General features: G+C 43.7%; 1 protein-coding gene across 1 annotated transcript; it reads right to left on the bottom strand.

The window, feature by feature from the left end:
* Positions 1-1,355: 1,355 nt before the first annotated feature.
* Positions 1,356-2,411, bottom strand: LOC147428381 (uncharacterized). The gene is made up of 3 exons (XM_086497466.1): positions 2,125-2,411; positions 1,990-2,044; positions 1,356-1,864 (listed from the first exon to the last, which is right to left on the bottom strand). The coding sequence occupies exons 1-3, from the start codon at positions 2,188-2,190 to the stop codon at positions 1,734-1,736; spliced, it is 252 nt and encodes an 83-aa protein (XP_086353592.1). The 5' UTR covers positions 2,191-2,411; the 3' UTR covers positions 1,356-1,733.
* Positions 2,412-17,263: the final 14,852 nt, after the last annotated feature.

Below are 17,263 nucleotides of genomic sequence, written 5' to 3'. Positions count from 1 at the left end.
ATGCATGGAATTGTGTGGACGAGCTTGGGCTTTCAAAAACGGAGAAATGTCGCCTTTTGTAGTATTAATGGGAATGCGCTATTCTCTAGTGGGGATTAGGAAGGAGCGAGGCCTCTAGCTATGATAGAGGAGCAGAAAGAGAGAGAAGAGGACACAAATATAGCTAATCTAGTGTAGACTAGCAGGAGATAATAAGGAATCAAGATTGATTTGAGAGAAATAGCAAAAAATATGACTATAGATCAATGCTAAGTGCTTTAGATAATAGGGAAATAAGTCATAATTTAAGCCTGCAATCCAAATTCATTTCCACATGATGATTGTCGATAACCCAAAGTTCACAAACGGACCAACACTCCCTATCGGTGCACACCTCAATTGTGTAGCTCAAAACAGAAATCAGAACACAATCAATTAATAGGTTTAAACCCAATTGGAAGTCGAGCTATAATTTGATCAAAACAACAACTCGGTATTGCCCTTTCCAAAACCGCCCCAAAGAATCCTTGTTGGCCTATGTCTCCATAAACAAGGGACAAAGAATGAGATAGAGAGAGAACTCCATCGTAACACAAGAGCCCGCTCATTCCCTTCTTCTATTTAGAAAGCACCCAAACCTATTCAAAATTATCCACCTACTCTCCATGAGAGCTTGACCAAACATTGTCCAAGTTCCATCAACTCTCTTCAAAAACTATACACCATGATAAAATAAATCTCTCTAAGATTTTTACGACAATCCTCTTATTCGAGAGTAAAACCTCCTCGAAAACCATACATCCCATAGATATTTCTTTCTTTCTATTCGTTTAGAAACCGTTTGTAGCTTCTGAAAACAAAACAGTACGTGGGTGGCTATGTTAATTGCTTTGCCACAACAGTAGGAGCACTTCAACAAGCTAATGTTTGGATAACAAATAACTACAGTGTTTAAAACTTGACTAGTAATATTTCATCACCATCTTTTTTTTTTTGGGAGCAAAACTCACAATGGTGAGTGGATTATATTTTCAAAACCAATTAACGGCCATGCTCGTGGTGAGCCATGGCATCTTCTAAAGACCAAAGTTACATCAGTTGATAGGGACGCCACCCCACGACCAAGAAAGGGGCCTGCTCCTTTAGCCAAGAGGCGAACATCACCATCTTAAATACCTCATGGCCAAATCCCATTGAAAAGCATGTAAGCTGTGTAGGGGCACAAAGGAATCTTGCTTATAGATACTAGAATCAAGGTACATTGAGACTAGAGCGCCAAGAAATAAGTCTCCATGGTTATGCTGGCAAATTAATCATTTTATGTTTGTCAAACATTAGGAAAAATACTTTCCCTGAAAGCTCTCCCAAGATTAGCGAGAACTTGTGCACCTTTTATAAGTCAATTGAGTAGAAATTGCCACATTAACAACTACTTGTAAAACATAGCAATAGGTTGTTCATAGAAAGAGGAAATGTTGTTCATAGGTTTGCATGCAACTCTTAGCATTCGTCGAAAGTTTTCGATGTTTGTTGCATGTGAGACAAGCATGCAACAAGACAGTTGTTGCATGTTTTACATTCAACTTGTGAAGGAAGATGAGTAGAGATACAACTCCTCATTTAGAAGTGATTGCCCATCAACCAATGACAAAAAATAATTCGCCATTATTTGATGTACTTGTACAAGAAGCAGATCAATTTGTATTGAAAAAGATCAATTCTGTACTACAAAAAATATGTATGGAAAAAAAGAATCACTCTAACAAAATTTGGGAATGACAGTGGAGGGCGAAGAAAGTGCGCCTAGCAGCCAACGAGGCACGAGGGGTCGCAGAGGCAGCAACAACACTCGTCCACCAACCAGCAGCAACACAGCGCTGCCAAGCTGCAAGGCATCAACAATCACATCCATCGTCATTAAATATGCTGACAGCCGGCCACCATCGAGACAGAAGAATTTGCCTATATAAATTGCAATAGTTGACAGAAAAAATAATTCAAGTAAATTACCATCCACGGAGAAAGCCTCCACCAGATCTGCCAGGGCGGGGCTGGGGGTAATAGGCTGCATAACAACACATAATTAGGGAGCCAATTTAGAGAGAGAGAGAGAGAGAGAGAGAGAGAGAGAGAGAGATGGCGTACCTGGCTGCTGCGGGTAGCCATAGGCGGTTGCAGGGGCAGCATGGTGATGGTTATGGTGGTGTCCATACTTCTTACCGTGACCCATCCTTGGAAGCTCGACTTTGCGTATGTACGCGGAAACGCCTGGAGAAGAAAAGGCTAGAGGCTTTGTCTGTGTGACGAAGGAGGTTGTGAAACCACGCAGATCAAGGGTATTAAGGAATGCAATGGATCATACGTAGGCATATATATACAGTCCACCAGAAGCGCGTCGGGACCATGTCACCGACTGCTGCGTGTAACCCCTCGTCGCAGCCTCTTGCAGCCGCCCAGAATTTGAAACTTCGTCTTTTAAAAAAAAAAAAAAGAGAGTACAAGAATTTTGAAACACACGCACACACCCTATGTACAACGGTCTCACAGGTAGGGAGAGAGGCATCCCATCACATGCACACATCCGTATATGGGAACAGCCCCTAAGGACTTGGAACATATCTTCAGGTCGCCAAGGGGGGATTGAACCCAAGACCTTAGGCACAGAGGCTATGACTCTACCAACTGAGCTAGCACACGTTGACTATTTGAAACTAGTCTTGCTTGGTGGGCGTTGCTATAGACATAACAGGACATACTCATATTGACATCAAATCTAGCATTGACGTAAACAAAGTACAAAGCGCATTTGTGAATTTTTAGAAAAGAATTGCGTATATGATGATTGATTACCTCTATGGCTGTCTATAAATTGGTCCACTTTCATGACATTGGCGAACTTTAATAAAAGAATTGCATGTGTATTTATTACTCTAGATCAAGCATAATCAATTTTCTCTTATTTCTCATAGAACCTCTGTGTGTGTGTGTGTGAGAGTGAGAGAGAGAGAGAGAGAGTGTGTGTGTGTGTGTGTGTGTGTGTGTGTGAGAGAGAGAGAGAGAGAGAGAGAGAGAGAGAGAGTTATGTGCTGTCACAGTTGGAGAGAGCAAGAAGTCTTGGTAGTCGATTATAAAACCTAGTGCAAAAAATATTTGAGGAGAAAAAAGATGGGATAGAGAGTTGTCCTCCTGCTATAGAACCGTTCTGCAGAGAAGAACGTTGGGATGCAATATATAAGATGCATTGCTAAACAAGGACATACATAAATTTATATCAGCCACCTAGGACTATGTACTATAATACATAATTTGAATTGCCGAATTGTGTGAAAAAAAGTGTGTGTCTATTTGATATATAGATTTGATCATTCTGCACTAGTGAGAAAAACATGTGGCTAAAACTAAATTTAAGCAAGCATTGACAAACTCAAAAAACACAAAAGTATCAACGAACTAAAAATTTGAACTGCGCTACGAACCTGGTAATCGTGTATGGGTGGTTCCAACCATAATTAAGATGAATCAAGCTACATAAAAGCATTGTGAATAGTTAAAGGATTCGTCTTGCAGTTAGGCGCAAAGTGAAAATGCTAAATATATAGTACGTGTCATGTAGAAGTGTCATACATGAGTATGGTGGAGAGTTGGCATTGTGGTCTCTCCAAAAATTAAAAAAATGGAAGCCGTGCCTTGCCTCATAGCATTTATGTGTTGCGCCAAGCAAACACATAGACATGAAGAATTGGATGTAGATAACAAACCTTGCAGTGTTGTCGAGCTGGAGTCGTGCTTGTGCAATCGAAACATCCATTGTTGTGAATATATGTCCTCTCTGGCAGACACAAAACACACATTAAGACAAATACAAAAGATGCAAGATATAGATTAAACTTTCAGGGAAGCAGAGCTAACTTTATGTTCTACATCATAGATGGTGTATGGTTTATTATGATGATGAGTTCTCAATTCATATGCTTCAACGCAATCACTACACTAGAATTGCTCAATCAATAGACATGAGATGGATTTAAAAAAAATATTTAAGTTAAGAGAACCAGAGGTAACTTTACGTTCTACGTCATGGATAATTTAGGGTTTATTATAGTGATGAGTTCTCAGTTCATAAGCTTCGGTGCAATCACTATAGTAGACACTCAATCTGTAGGCTATGGATACTGAGCCTTATTTTGTTGTTTCGACTCTACACTTTACTGTTAAAAAAAATACTCAGACTGTTTAAAGTGATATTAGCTTTGTATTCTACTAAAATCTATTAAGCTGAGGCGGATGTGATAGTGGGGCAAAGATGAAATGGTCTTCCAAGCTGATGTGTTGGTACTTAACCAAGCAAAAGCGAAAGATGGCATCACGAGTGTGAAAATGATAGATTAGATGGGATCAGATGGTGATGTGCTTGATGAGGACATTGAGCTCTCCTGGGGGAGGGGTGAGTACTGTTATGGGTCTCCCTCTCCGAGGTCATCTCAAGACACTACACTATCTCTCGGCTCTTTCATGCAATCTTGAATCTCGAGGCCTCAAGGACTCGTGGCACAGGTGGTGCCCATAGCACGGCTTATGGATGTTAGGGGACTTAGTGTGTGGGATGTAAGTGGACTTTAGGACTTGGAGAAGGGCTAATGATAATAAGCTTACAGACATGCAAAGATGGAGAGGTCGGGACCTACGAGTTCTATAAGACGCAGGGGACTAGACCATGCAACTCTCCACCCAACCGTACCCTATATAGGCCATGCCTGCTAATTATAGGGATCCTCTTGACCGCATGTCCGCCCTGGCCCTTGGCTCGGCCCTTGGCCTGACATTACTCCCCCCTTGGAGAAGCGTTTTCGTCCTAAAAAACACAAGTGGTGGTATCTTCATAAGAACACTAATGTTTTCCACCATGGCATCCCTCATGGATCCAATGGTTCGTTGGCTCGGAACCCGGTTTAGTAGGAGGTTCAATGAAATCAAGAATAACATCTTGATTTTCCACATTGTTGTCCATGTGCAACCGTCTTGGTTAACCGACCCATAACCAACATAGTGTGAGACTCCATTTAGAACTCACTTGAGTATGCTAAATGAGTTATCACCACAACTAAAAGGTGTCTAACTGCATACCCAGGTTTCAGACTTTCTGAAGGTACTAGAACATGCAATAAAACCTCTGCTCAACTTTCCATGAAAGTAATATGCTGACATACTCATCATCAGTAACCAAGTCCTTGACTTGATGTTGTTTCTTGCAAGTAGCCAACCTCATCAAAACTGATGATCAAGGTTGAGAACTTGAGAATAACCGACAGAGACTAAAACTAGTCGTAACATGCCTTTCATCATATGAAGCAAACTCCAAACCAGAAAGGTAACCAATCTAGTTGTTTTGCTTCTCGCTAATGTATACACTTAGCATATCCTTTAGCATGGTTTACTAACGTATGCGCTTAACATATCCTTTAGTACTAAATAGAATTCTTGTAAGCTGCCCATCCAACGCAGGATGAATAGCTATAAGTTGCCCATCCAATGCGGTATGAATAGGTAGTAAGAGTGAGGTGTTTTTCCCCAACCACTTACAAACAGTCTTCCACGACAATTGACGATAAATGATGACTCACCGTGAGATTCAATCGTATCCTTGATGTGAATTGGACAGAAGTCAACTCATAGAGTTTAGATTATATAATCATAGACACCCATACTAAATCATTATCGCATATGGCCGGGTGTGAACTCATACTAAATCTGCTAGAGAGGTGGCACTTGAAGCGCAAACACTTGCAGAAACAATAAAGTCCATGAATTTGCATGCAGCTCCGAGCAAATCTTTGTCAAACACTAGGGCCCATAACACCTAGTGTGCATGCATTTAACACAAACAAACCCAAACCACAATTTCATGATGAGACTTTCCACGACACGTATGTGAAAGTCTGGCAACAAAGTTGGACCATAATAGAATGTGACAACCCAGTCACACCTAGGTACCAACCATGAGACATTCTCATGAACGTAGCATACTTTGCTATATATATAGAAACGACCCTCCGTTAAGGTGGTTTCAAAGCACTTTTAATAGAAACAAGTTTGTACTTAGTACCTGACAATTTCTGGCCATTGAAATTGTGCCTGATACTATGTGCTTCAAATGGTCTAATGAACGGATTCGACCAGCACCTAGGGACTTTGTCGCGACACATCATTAGGAATTGAGCGCCAGTGTCAGTTCCAGAGACTCATATTCTCCACATGTGGAATATGTCTCAAATAAGGATATTAAGAAAAACGACATCCATCAAGTACGAGCTTGTACTTGTGTGGAGGTAACTATAGACACTCTACGATGCGAGTGAGAGGGACCCTCATTATCATGCTCCACACTAGCTAAATTGAACTCCTTAAGTTCCTAGACCATGTTGTATCCCATGTGACAACATGTGCCACATCGAACCCGACAAGTGCGCTTATAACAACATAATGTATATTGGACACTACGGCCCAAAATACTTTGTTTTGACATGCCCTTGGCATGGCTCTGAAACATTCAAGCGTATTTACACGACTTGAAAAAACCAAGCAACATTGCACTAGGAACCCTGGGTGTTGCCTTTGCAATCCAAACCCTTTGGTTAGAATCTACGTAGTCAAATCCCTTGGTAAGACCCTTTGTAGGAACTGCTCAACTAGCAGGTAATGGTAACCAACATAGTCAACCGTGTACAGAATGATTGGAGTCAACTTGAAAAGTTGAATTTCACTACAAGAGGCTATTCATATTAGCGGCGCTCACACAGCGACGCTAAAAAAATTAATTCCCGGTGTCGCTATGAGCGTCGCAAATTTACAAATAAATTTGCGACGCTCATAGCGACGCCGGCTGAGCTAAAAAAATAACCGAGCGCGCCCAAAAACTCAGATCTCAGATCTGAGTTTTTCGGTGCCCTCAAGCAAGGAGCAGGTAACGCTCTCCCTCTCTCTCTCTCTCTCTCTCTTTTTCTTCTCCACACACACACACACACACACACACACACACACACACACACACACACACACACACACACACACACGAGGAGAGGAAGGAGAGCCAGGTATGCTCCTTCCCTCTCGTCATTCTCATGTTCCCTCCCCCTCTTTCTCTCTCCCTCTCTCTCTCTCTCACACACATACACACACACACACACATAGTGTTTTTGAGAGAGAGAGAGAGAGAGAGAGAGAGAGTCCAAACATAAACAAAAACGCACACACACATACATAAACAAAGAATGCACACACACATTGAGAGAGGAAAAGAGAGAGAGAGCATGCATAAACAAAAAACGCACGCATTGAGAGAGGAAAAGACAGAGAGAACATGCCTAAACAAAAAACGCACACATTGAGAGAGGAAAAGAGAGAGAAAACATGGATACGATCCAAAAAAACGCACAGACATTGAGAGAGAAAGAGAGAAAAACTAATTTAACGTCGTAGGAAACTAATTAAAATTAAAAGACCTAAAGATCTAGCCGACGAGGAGTTGAACTCAAGACCTATTATTCAAGAGGGAAATGGCATAATCAATCTATCATACTTGGCATGGGTGATAGAAAGGTTATACCATTTATCTCTTTTTATTGGCACACACATCCACACATGCGCACACACACAAGAAGAAGAGAGTTATAACGTCGTAGGAAACTATCTTAAAAGACGTTAAAGATTAGGTTAGATGTAGACTTACGTTAAATTAGATTTAGGTTTATTTAAGTTAAATTAGATTAGATTTAGGTTTATTTTTAACTAGATTTACGTTTGCTAGATTTAGATTTACGTTATATTAGATTAGATTTAGGTCTCCATAGACTGCGATGCCTGCATGAAGCGGGTGAAGAAAGCCCTCAATGGAATATAGGGTATTGCTGCCTTCACTCATGGTGGGCTCCGTCGATCCAAAAGTACTGGTGAAATGTCTTCAGAAGATAGGGAAGAAGGTGGATCTTCAGGGCGGCAAGAGTCACTACATCCCCGACACAATGACCATCTAGACAACCTCTAGTCATTCAACAGCAACTTCAAAGTTAGTAACAAGAGCAAGAACGGTCTAAAGGGCCAATTGCTGTCGTCAGATGTGGATGGAGATGAGGCAGCGTCACCGCCGGAAGTTAACTCTCACATCTTTAGTGATGAGAATGCCAACTCTTGCCGAGTTATGTGAAAAATTATGTGTTAAATCAATTTTAAGGTTCTTATAATCCCTGTTAGTTTAGTTCTTTGTTTTTTATATAACATAATTTACGTTAGATTTAGATTTATGTTATATTAGATTAGACTTAGGTTTATTTAGGTTTACCCACACACACACACACACACACACACACACACACACAAGAAGAAGAGAGTTTTAACGTCGTAGGAAACTATCCCAAAAGACGTTAAAGATTAGGTTAGATGTAGACTTACGTTAAATTAGATTTAGGTTTATTTTTAGTTAGATTTACATTTATTTAGATTTACGCTTATTTACGTTAGATCGAGTCCACGCAAGAATTACTTACGGTTTAGGGTTTAGAGTTAGACGAACAGTGAAAAGATCTACTGTGAAAAGATGTTAAGATGCTGTGAAGTGCTACAGCTAGAGAAGAGGCAAAGGGGTTTTGTCCACTACATGCAGTATCATGTAGACGTGGGTGTGTAGATTTCTTGTACCCACAAATATAGGTATTGACCAATAAAGACGAGATTATAACCCGGTGGTTCTGATTTCCGTGCACCTCTAGACCGAGGTGTGCGGGGATTGGACATGACTAGAGAATGTGAGGTAAAGAGAGAGAGAGAGAGAGAGAGAGAGAGAGAGAGAGAGAGAGAGAGAGAGAGAGAGAGAGAGAGAGAGAGAGAGAGACGAAGAATGCCAATAGAATATTAAATTTGTTGTCCAGGTTATAAGATTTTTATCCTCATTATGAGTAGTGACGAGGATGTGGGACCGTCCAACCGAAACACCTATCTCTCAACGAGGGTCTTATGTCCTTGTAATCAATGCAAGCATGCTGTGCGACGGACAAGACGTGTTTCTTTGCAGCACGTTCGCGAATTTGGCGAGTTCGATCCATCTATTATAGATCGAGTTGTTGCCAATTATAACTCGTCGGACTCTGACGCTGGCCAACAAGCAACAATCTTGCAACCCAATAGACGTGTTCGCAGGCGCTTTGGTCAAGCAGCATATGTGAGGCCACAAGATGTAGCCTCTGACAGCTCGGGGGATGATCATACAGAGCACATTCCCAACGAGGCAATGTTTGAGCCCGAGATTGATGAAATGATCGAGACGATCATGGATTCAGAAAGGCTTATCTATGATGATATGAAAAGTGAAGCCGATACGCCATTGTATAATGGAGCACGTATGTCTAGATTGAAAGCACTCCTGGTTCTTCTCAACATGCAGGCAAAGTTTGGATGGAGTGACACCGTACGAGCGCGAGTACGCAGGCAGGAAGGGCTTAAACGCCCTGATGGACATTCTCAGTTCTCGCGGCGGCATGGTTAGTATTAGGGTTTACTCTTTTCTATTTTTTGTATTGTTTTATAAATGTCGTTATATGTTTATACTTATTGAAAGCTGTCTTATTGTCTTTTTTTGCAGAATCCGACAGATACGCCGCTTGGACGCGATGAGACGTCTGACTAGACGATGTCAGTTTAGCCGTAGCTAGATAGCATTAGTTTAGGGTTTCTCATAGCTTATGTATCATGAGACGGATTTTATACGTCTTTTTGAACCATGTATATTATTACATTTGTCACCGCAGTTCCTTTTGCCAATCAATTCTTTATGCCTATGATGTTGTACAATTGTCATTATTACATTTGCCAATCAATTCATTTTGCCAATGATGTGTACAATTGTCAATTTTGCAAACAATGCGTCTTGTGGGTGACTATTTTGGGTCTATTATCTACCCTTGCACTTTTTTTAAAAAGTGAATCAAGTACAATATGGTTGAATGCCCTGCCACCAAAAAAAAAATCTCTCGGGCGTCGCTATAACCGCCGCTATTTATGGCTCTGTAGCATCGCTATGAGCATCGCTATAGTTTTCTGTGTAAACGTCGCTATAACCATCGCTATAAGCGTCGCTATATAGCGACGCATATAGCGACGCTCTCGTAGCGACGCTCGTAGCGACGGTTTTAGCGACGCCGGGGGTTATAAAAACCCAGTGTATTTCCGTCGTTAACAGCGTCACAAGAGCACACAACCTCTTGTAGTGTTTGTCCACTACCACATGGTAGATTGCGGACTACGTTTGTTGAATGTATAACAGGAATAGATCAAACTGTGATGCTCAATGCCGATGGATGATTTAGTAAACACCCATTGGGTCTTACCCCAAAACTGTACTTCCATAGAAACTTGTAGTGCTATAGAGAGAGCAAGAGATCCACACAAGTGAAATGCCCAGCTCTTATGGACAGCCATGCTATTTGAAATTCTTGTTGCATCTATATGCAGTGTTATAGATCAGCCTATGCGAGTGTAAGTTCATTCAAAACTCTGCTCAATTGTCGCACCAAAATATGTAGTGCTTACAAAATACCCATATGTAATGGCAAGACTCTTGCTTGGCCATTAATGTCGATGGGGAGTCCACTGGGTAGATCTGTTCAAGCTGGAGAACAATCACCCAAGAAATGCCATCATTTGGGTCTTATCATAAGTCTGCTGACTATGGCTCTTAGCCGGTGTGGCTCATAGCCTTTATGCCAATAACAAATTAGTGTTCAATCAAGGAACAGATGAAGACTAATTGGAGTGGCATCTTAGCCACTTACTAGTTGAGAGTTAGCGCACCTTGGCTTAGGCTGACTCACGAGCAAAACATGTATCAAAATATTCTTAAAAAGTTTACATTATTCTTCGAGACAAAGAAGAAAGAGAGAAAAGAAGAGCATGCTGGGCTAAGGAACTTTCCTTAAAAGACTATGACGTGCATACTTGATTGCCATGCTCTTGTGCATCTTATGCCTAATGTGCAGCTTATCCTATTGATGGGAGCAAAGCGAACCCCGAACCCCGATGGCCTCTAAACAACCGGGGGCCGAATGGCGTGCCTCAAGCCTTCCACGGTAAAGCGAACAGGGGGCACCACCTAGCTTTGAGCGGCTAGGACGCAGACCACGATGATATGGACATCACGAACACACACACACACACACACACACACACACATAGAGAGAGAGAGAGAGAGAGAGAGAGAGAGAGAGAGAGGGAGAGAGAGAGATTGACAAATGATGAAAACCCTCGGGGGTGTGAGGGAGAATTATTTATGCAGTATTTACAATGACCTTCTTCCAGCGAGGCGGCACACCGTGGTGATAGAGAGGTAGGGAGAAAAGATGGTGCAACAACTTGGTGCGTTCTCTAAGACGACTCAATGATTGTGAAGCTTGCTACTAAGAGCATGTATACGTGTGTGCATCGACCATTGGAGTCGAGAGGTGGATGTGGCTCCCTTCGCACGGTGCAATTTCCAAGGCAAACCAACACACAAGCCCCCTCCCTCTGATGCCAATAGTGTCAACTCTTCCCAGTACACTCTACCAAGTCTTGACCTCTCATGAACCCCCCCCCCCCGATAGTGACCTCTGAGTGCCAATTTATAGGTGTTGGCTGCTTGGATTATGGTAATCCCAGTGTAATAGGGTAAGCTAATCGGGGAGACAAATCAAGCGGTGGGCCCGGTGTGGTTGATCCTTGCTTTGTTTTGAGAGTTATTTAAAATTGAGAATCTCTAGGTGGGCCTTTGTGACCATTACCTAGAGAGGGAATTTACAAAGTGGGAATTTTACAAGGCTTGGGTTAAAACTGAATAACCTACAAGTTACTAAAAATGGCGTTGTGGTTGTGTGATGCCGGCGAATGGTGTGTTGCCGGTGCGTCGGTGTAGTGCGTACTTATTTTCGGGGTCGGCCGGGGCATGCTTTTGGTGCATTTCCTCTTTTTGTTGTTGGCGGCGCGTGCTTTGGGTTCCTTCCTTCTTTTGTCGGGTTCGTCGTTGTCGTAAGATCCTTCTTTTTTTATTATTTTTGTGTGGTGTGTATATGCGTGTCGCGTGTATGTATGGGTGAGTGTGCGAGCATGTATAAGTGAGAGTGCATAAGCGTGAGTGTGTGTGTATATGTATTTGTATATGTATGTGTGTACGCGAGCGTGCATGTGAACGTCTATTATCGACCACTAGAGACAGTGAGAGAGCGTAAGATGAGGGAGTGTGTGTGTGTGTATGTATATAGGTGAATTTGCATATTCGTATATGTGAGCGCGTGTGTGTAGGCGGGAGGGTGTGCCGTGTGGGTGAGGGTGTGTGTACGAAAGAGCGTGCGTGCGAATGTCTGTTCATATATATATATATTGAAAATCTTTTTTATTCTTTTTTCTTTTTTTTCTGCAGACCTCCGACGGCTTAGGACGATGGAGCGTGAGCAAGACGAGGGTGTGTGTTAAGGGTTGTGTGTGTGTGTGTGTAGAGAGAGAGAGAGAGAGAGAGAGAGAGAGAGAGAGAGAGAGAGAGAGAGAGAGAGAGAGAGAGAGAGAGAGAGAGAGAGAGAGAGAGAGAAATGGCCGGCTACGGCGGCTGTGTGCAAAACGCGCGAGAGTGAGAGAGATGGGGTGAGGGAGAGGATGAGGCGGGTGTGTGGGGGGAGAGGCCGGATGACGGTGTGGGTGTGTATGGATGAGATAGAGAGAGATCCCATCTTTTGCGTGCCTTCACAGGCTGTGACGAAAGAGAGAGAGAGAGAGAGAGAGAGAGAGAGAGAGAGAGAGAGAGAGAGAGAGAGAGAGAGAGAGAGAGAGAGAGAGAGAGAGAGAGAGAGAGAGAGTTTACTGCGGCCTTGCTAGCTGTGACGAGCTCAAGAGGGAGGGAAGGCGGGGCGAGGTGGTGTGTGTGTGTGTGTGTGGATAAGGGAGATGGGGTTTTGGATAGTACTGCGCCTGCGGGCTCTGTCATAAACGGCTAAGAGCAAGAGAGAGAGAGTGTGAGAGAGAGAGGTGGTGAGATGGAGGGGGTCCACGCCTCATGGGACAAGAGAGCGAGGGAAGGGGGGGGGGGGGGGGGGGGGGGGGGGATTTTGGCAATGGAGTGGGGTAAGGGGGGGGTGTGTAGAGAGAGAGAGAGAGAGAGAGAGAGAGAGAGAGAGAGAGAGAGAGAGAGAGAGAGAGAGAGAGAGAGAGAGGGAATATTATTCTTTGTTTTGCATGATGGCTCAAGGACGAGAGGAGGGGGGAAGAGTCTAGGGGGTGGGGAGAGAGGGAGAATATTAGTGGGCCAAGGGAGGGAGAGTGAGGCCGGGTGAGGCGAGCGGGTGGGGAGAGAGATGGAATATCTTTAGGCTATCAGATTGCATTGGGAGCGAGGGAGGGGGTGTGAGAGGGGGCGTGTGGGTGTGGATAAGAATACAGGAGAGAGAGAGTTCACATGCGACTCGACACAGTGGGAGCGCGAGAGAGAAAGCGAGAGAAGGGGTGGGTGCGGGTGCTCGAGGCCGTTCCTGGCCGAGGGTGGCCAGTAAAGGGGGGGATCGTTGGGGTCAACAAGGTGTCGGTAAGAGAGAGAGGATATTAGAGAGAGAGAGAGAGTGTGTGATCAGCCATTGGTAGGCAACGAGGGAGATAGAGAGAGAGGATTAGCCGGACCACCTGCGAGCATGTGGTGCCTTGTTGGCTGTGAGCGAGAGAGAGAGAGGGGCTGAAATGGATGAGGGAGAGAGATTTTTTTTTTTTGCCCGAGAAGGGAGAGAGGGGAAGAGGGAGGTGCGTAGGGCATATGGGAGAGAGAGAGAGAGAGAGAGAGAGAGAGAGAGAGAGAGAGAGAGAGAGAGAGAGAGAGAGAGAGAGAGAGAGAGAGAGAGAGAGAGAGAGAGAGAGAGAGAGAGAGAGAGAGAGAGAGAGAGAGAGAGAGGGATATTTCATTCTATGCCCGCCGGGGAAATAAAACTACAGGGAGAGAGAGAAGGGGTAGCTAGTGAAACCGAGGGCGGCCTACTGCGCTAGGGCATAGACGAGCGGGGGCATGAAGGTGATAAGGCCAACCAATCGAGGGGAGAGCCATGTGACGAGGCCATGCTAGTAAAAAAACAGCGTCGTGCGGTTGACCAAGCATTGCCGAGCCTTCCAACGATGCCGCCAAGGCTCCGGCACAGGAAAAATAAACCTTTTTCTTTTTTTCCTTTGATTTTCAAAGATCGGCTATCATTAGCCCTCCCCTTTTGGCTAGAGGCATTCATATCTCTAGCCCTGACTCTGATTCTTCTTCATCTGTTCGTAGGAGCCGATATCGAGTTGCCTTCAGAACTAGCCATTCTATTTGGCCATTGGTGAGATCTTTGGGATATTCATGAATCTGTAAAGGTCCGGGTGATAGCCTATTCCTTGGAATAGTGTCGGTTGATTAAACGGGAAGCCCATGGCTTCCAGAACCTTGTGCCAATGTCCTCCTGGATCCCAAGTGAAAAATAGGATCATTGTCTACAGTGTCCGAACAATAAAATTTGCATGCCAAATTGGACCAAATTTGTAACCACCAGTAGCGAGAGGGGAAATGAGCATCTTGGCTCCTACAAAGATCGAACTGAAAATTATGATTCCCAAGAGTGTGCCAAGAATCCACCATATATGGCTGCCTTGTTGGTGTGGTGAGCTCCAATTGTCTTCAGAATCCTGCTTACTGCCATGACTGGAAAAATTGCAAGCATATCATGCTTCTTTTGGGTGTGCTCAAACATGTCAGCTTCCTTTTCTGATGCTAGAAGTAAGCCACCTACCTTGCGGCTTAGATACAAGCGTGATCCACTTACCTTTCTCCAAAGAGAGGATGCACAATTTATAAAAAATTGAACCAAATTGGGAATGAGGCCTTCATTCTTGCATTCTATCAGCCTTTTGTCTATCCATGGCTCTTTAACTCTTATCTCGATGGTGATCTTATCTCTATATGTTATAGCAGCTAGCCATAGCCATAGGTCTAATGCATCCCATGCAAACACAATGCTGTGTTGTGGAGGAGTTTGGAACATCCTTAAAAGGTTGGCAACATATTGATCATCAAACTTACTCTGAACACCCTCACATAAATTGGAGGCATTACCCCATCTCCAAGTTTATAACACCTTTAAGTAGACTAGAGGCATTACCCATCTCTAAGTCTATAACACTACACCATAAAGTCTTGCTCGGCTGCAAAGCCTCTGGAGCAATTATCCAACTCCAAACCTTCAGTCATATTTACCTCTTCGTTATGGTCCTCTAGTGAAACTTCTTGGATGCAAAATTCCTTTAGCTTGCTACACTGTCCTTGGTCCAAGGTTGGTGCACAGGCTTCTGTTTTCAAAGCCCTCCCCTTTGCTTGATATGTTGTCCATCTTCTGCAAAGCCTTGCTAGTAGGCTGGTCTTCCTCTTCTCTTGTTTCTTCCATGCTCTTTGCATTCCTCTTACTCTAACGAGGCCTGATCAACACTTTACACCTTCTTATCCTTATTGCCCAATGCTGTCGATTGATTGCCTTGGTGCCTATTTCATCTAGGGTTAAAGATGTACTCACATTTGTAACACAATTTTCTTGACTTACCTCCCCCACTGGGGTAGCATCTTTTGGTTCTTTAACCTCTTGTTCCACTACTTCCGTTCTTTGAATAAACTTCTCGCTTGATCCTTATTTTGTTATCTTCATCTTGACCTCTTCTGCAAGACAAATGATACTTGGTGTGCTGGTACCAATTGGTGGTGGGCGTAGGATGAGTGTAAGTGGTGATTGTAGTGGTGGTTGCATTGGTGACTAGCATTGAACTGGTGGGGCTAGCTGTGGTTGCACTGTTGGTGGTGGGATTTTAACATGTGAGATTGGTTGCCTGGGTGGCGGTGGTCTCACCCTTGGCGGAGAGATCTGATTCTGTCTCCCCCCTCTATTGAAATTTTGCCTCCTTGGATGTGGGTAGTAGTACATACCATGGCCATCTTCACCGCAGTTGTAACAGTGGTACTCTTGGTTCTACCTTCGTTGTCCTCTTCCTTGTTCTGGATTCCTGACAGGTGCGTGCCCTTGCTGCACCAGATGCACGGATAAACTCTGTAGTTGGGTGGTGATGCAACTCAGCAGGTCTTGCTGCTCTTCTAATGCCTCTTGCGGTTGGGTTCTATGACTGGCTGCTGTAGTCACTAGGGTTGGTCGGGCCGAGCTTGTTTCCTCTGACTTGTTTACTCTTGCTTGCATGCGCAGCTTCTTGTCTTTAAGGCGGGCTACTTCGACTGCCAACTCATATGTTGCAGGAAACCTTCCCTTCACCTTCTCTCTAAGTGGCGATCATAGACCAGCAATGAAACGGTCCTTCTTTAGGAAATTAGGCGCTCCTTCGCCTTCCTCTAGTGAGGCAACCCATCTCTCCCATAAGTCCACAAATTTGGACTCGTAGGTGGCATACTCTAGCAGACCTCCCTGCTTCAATTCCGTCAATAATTGCCATAGCTTCTCCAAGGTTGTGCCTCCACCAAACCTCTTTACAAAGGCAGGCCTTAACACATCCCATGCATTCTTGGTAGCATGGGGCAATGCATTATACCAGGACTTGGCCTTTACTTTCATTAGTAGAGGAAAAATTCGAAGTCGTGAAGCGTCGTCATCTTTGTTGGAGACGACACAAGCAATGTCAAAATCATCCAAAAAGTCTGTGGTGAGATCTTCTCCCTTCTTTCAACTGAACGTGGGGAAAGAAACACTTGCCATGGTAGTGACTGAGGAAATTACAAACCCCCTTTTATTTAATACTAACAACAGTAGTGGCTCATAGTGGCTTTTTTACAGAGTTGAATGGATAGATTAAAACAGGATAGAGAATGGATCACAAAGCTAGAACAGAATAAAGATGCTTACATGAAAAGAGTGGTAGTAATCCAGGAGGGGCAAGATGATGGGGCGTGGAGATCTCAGGATTTTGTCAAGCATCTCGGCTCCGAATAAGAAAAAAATCTTTTGCTGGTAGAATATCTTCCTATCAATATACACATTTACATGCATGTGTTGCAAGAAACGGAAAGGAAATACTTCTGGCCTATTGTTATTATCCATGCCGGGTGTAGGGCAAGGATCTTGACCACTAGGGTTGCGTACCTCAGGTGTTGACGAGGTGACACCTTCACCACATGCTCCTACCTCTTGTAGTAGTCCGCAAAATCCTCCACATTAGCTTCAAAACAGATTGGGGAGAAGAGTCTACCTCAATCGGCTTTCCATTCTGCATGCGG

Source organism: Adiantum capillus-veneris, chromosome 23, assembly GCF_014529385.1.
Source record: "Adiantum capillus-veneris isolate H3 chromosome 23, ASM1452938v2, whole genome shotgun sequence".
Lineage (NCBI taxonomy): Eukaryota > Viridiplantae > Streptophyta > Polypodiopsida > Polypodiales > Pteridaceae > Adiantum > Adiantum capillus-veneris.
This window is presented reverse-complemented; position numbering and strand designations above follow the sequence as displayed.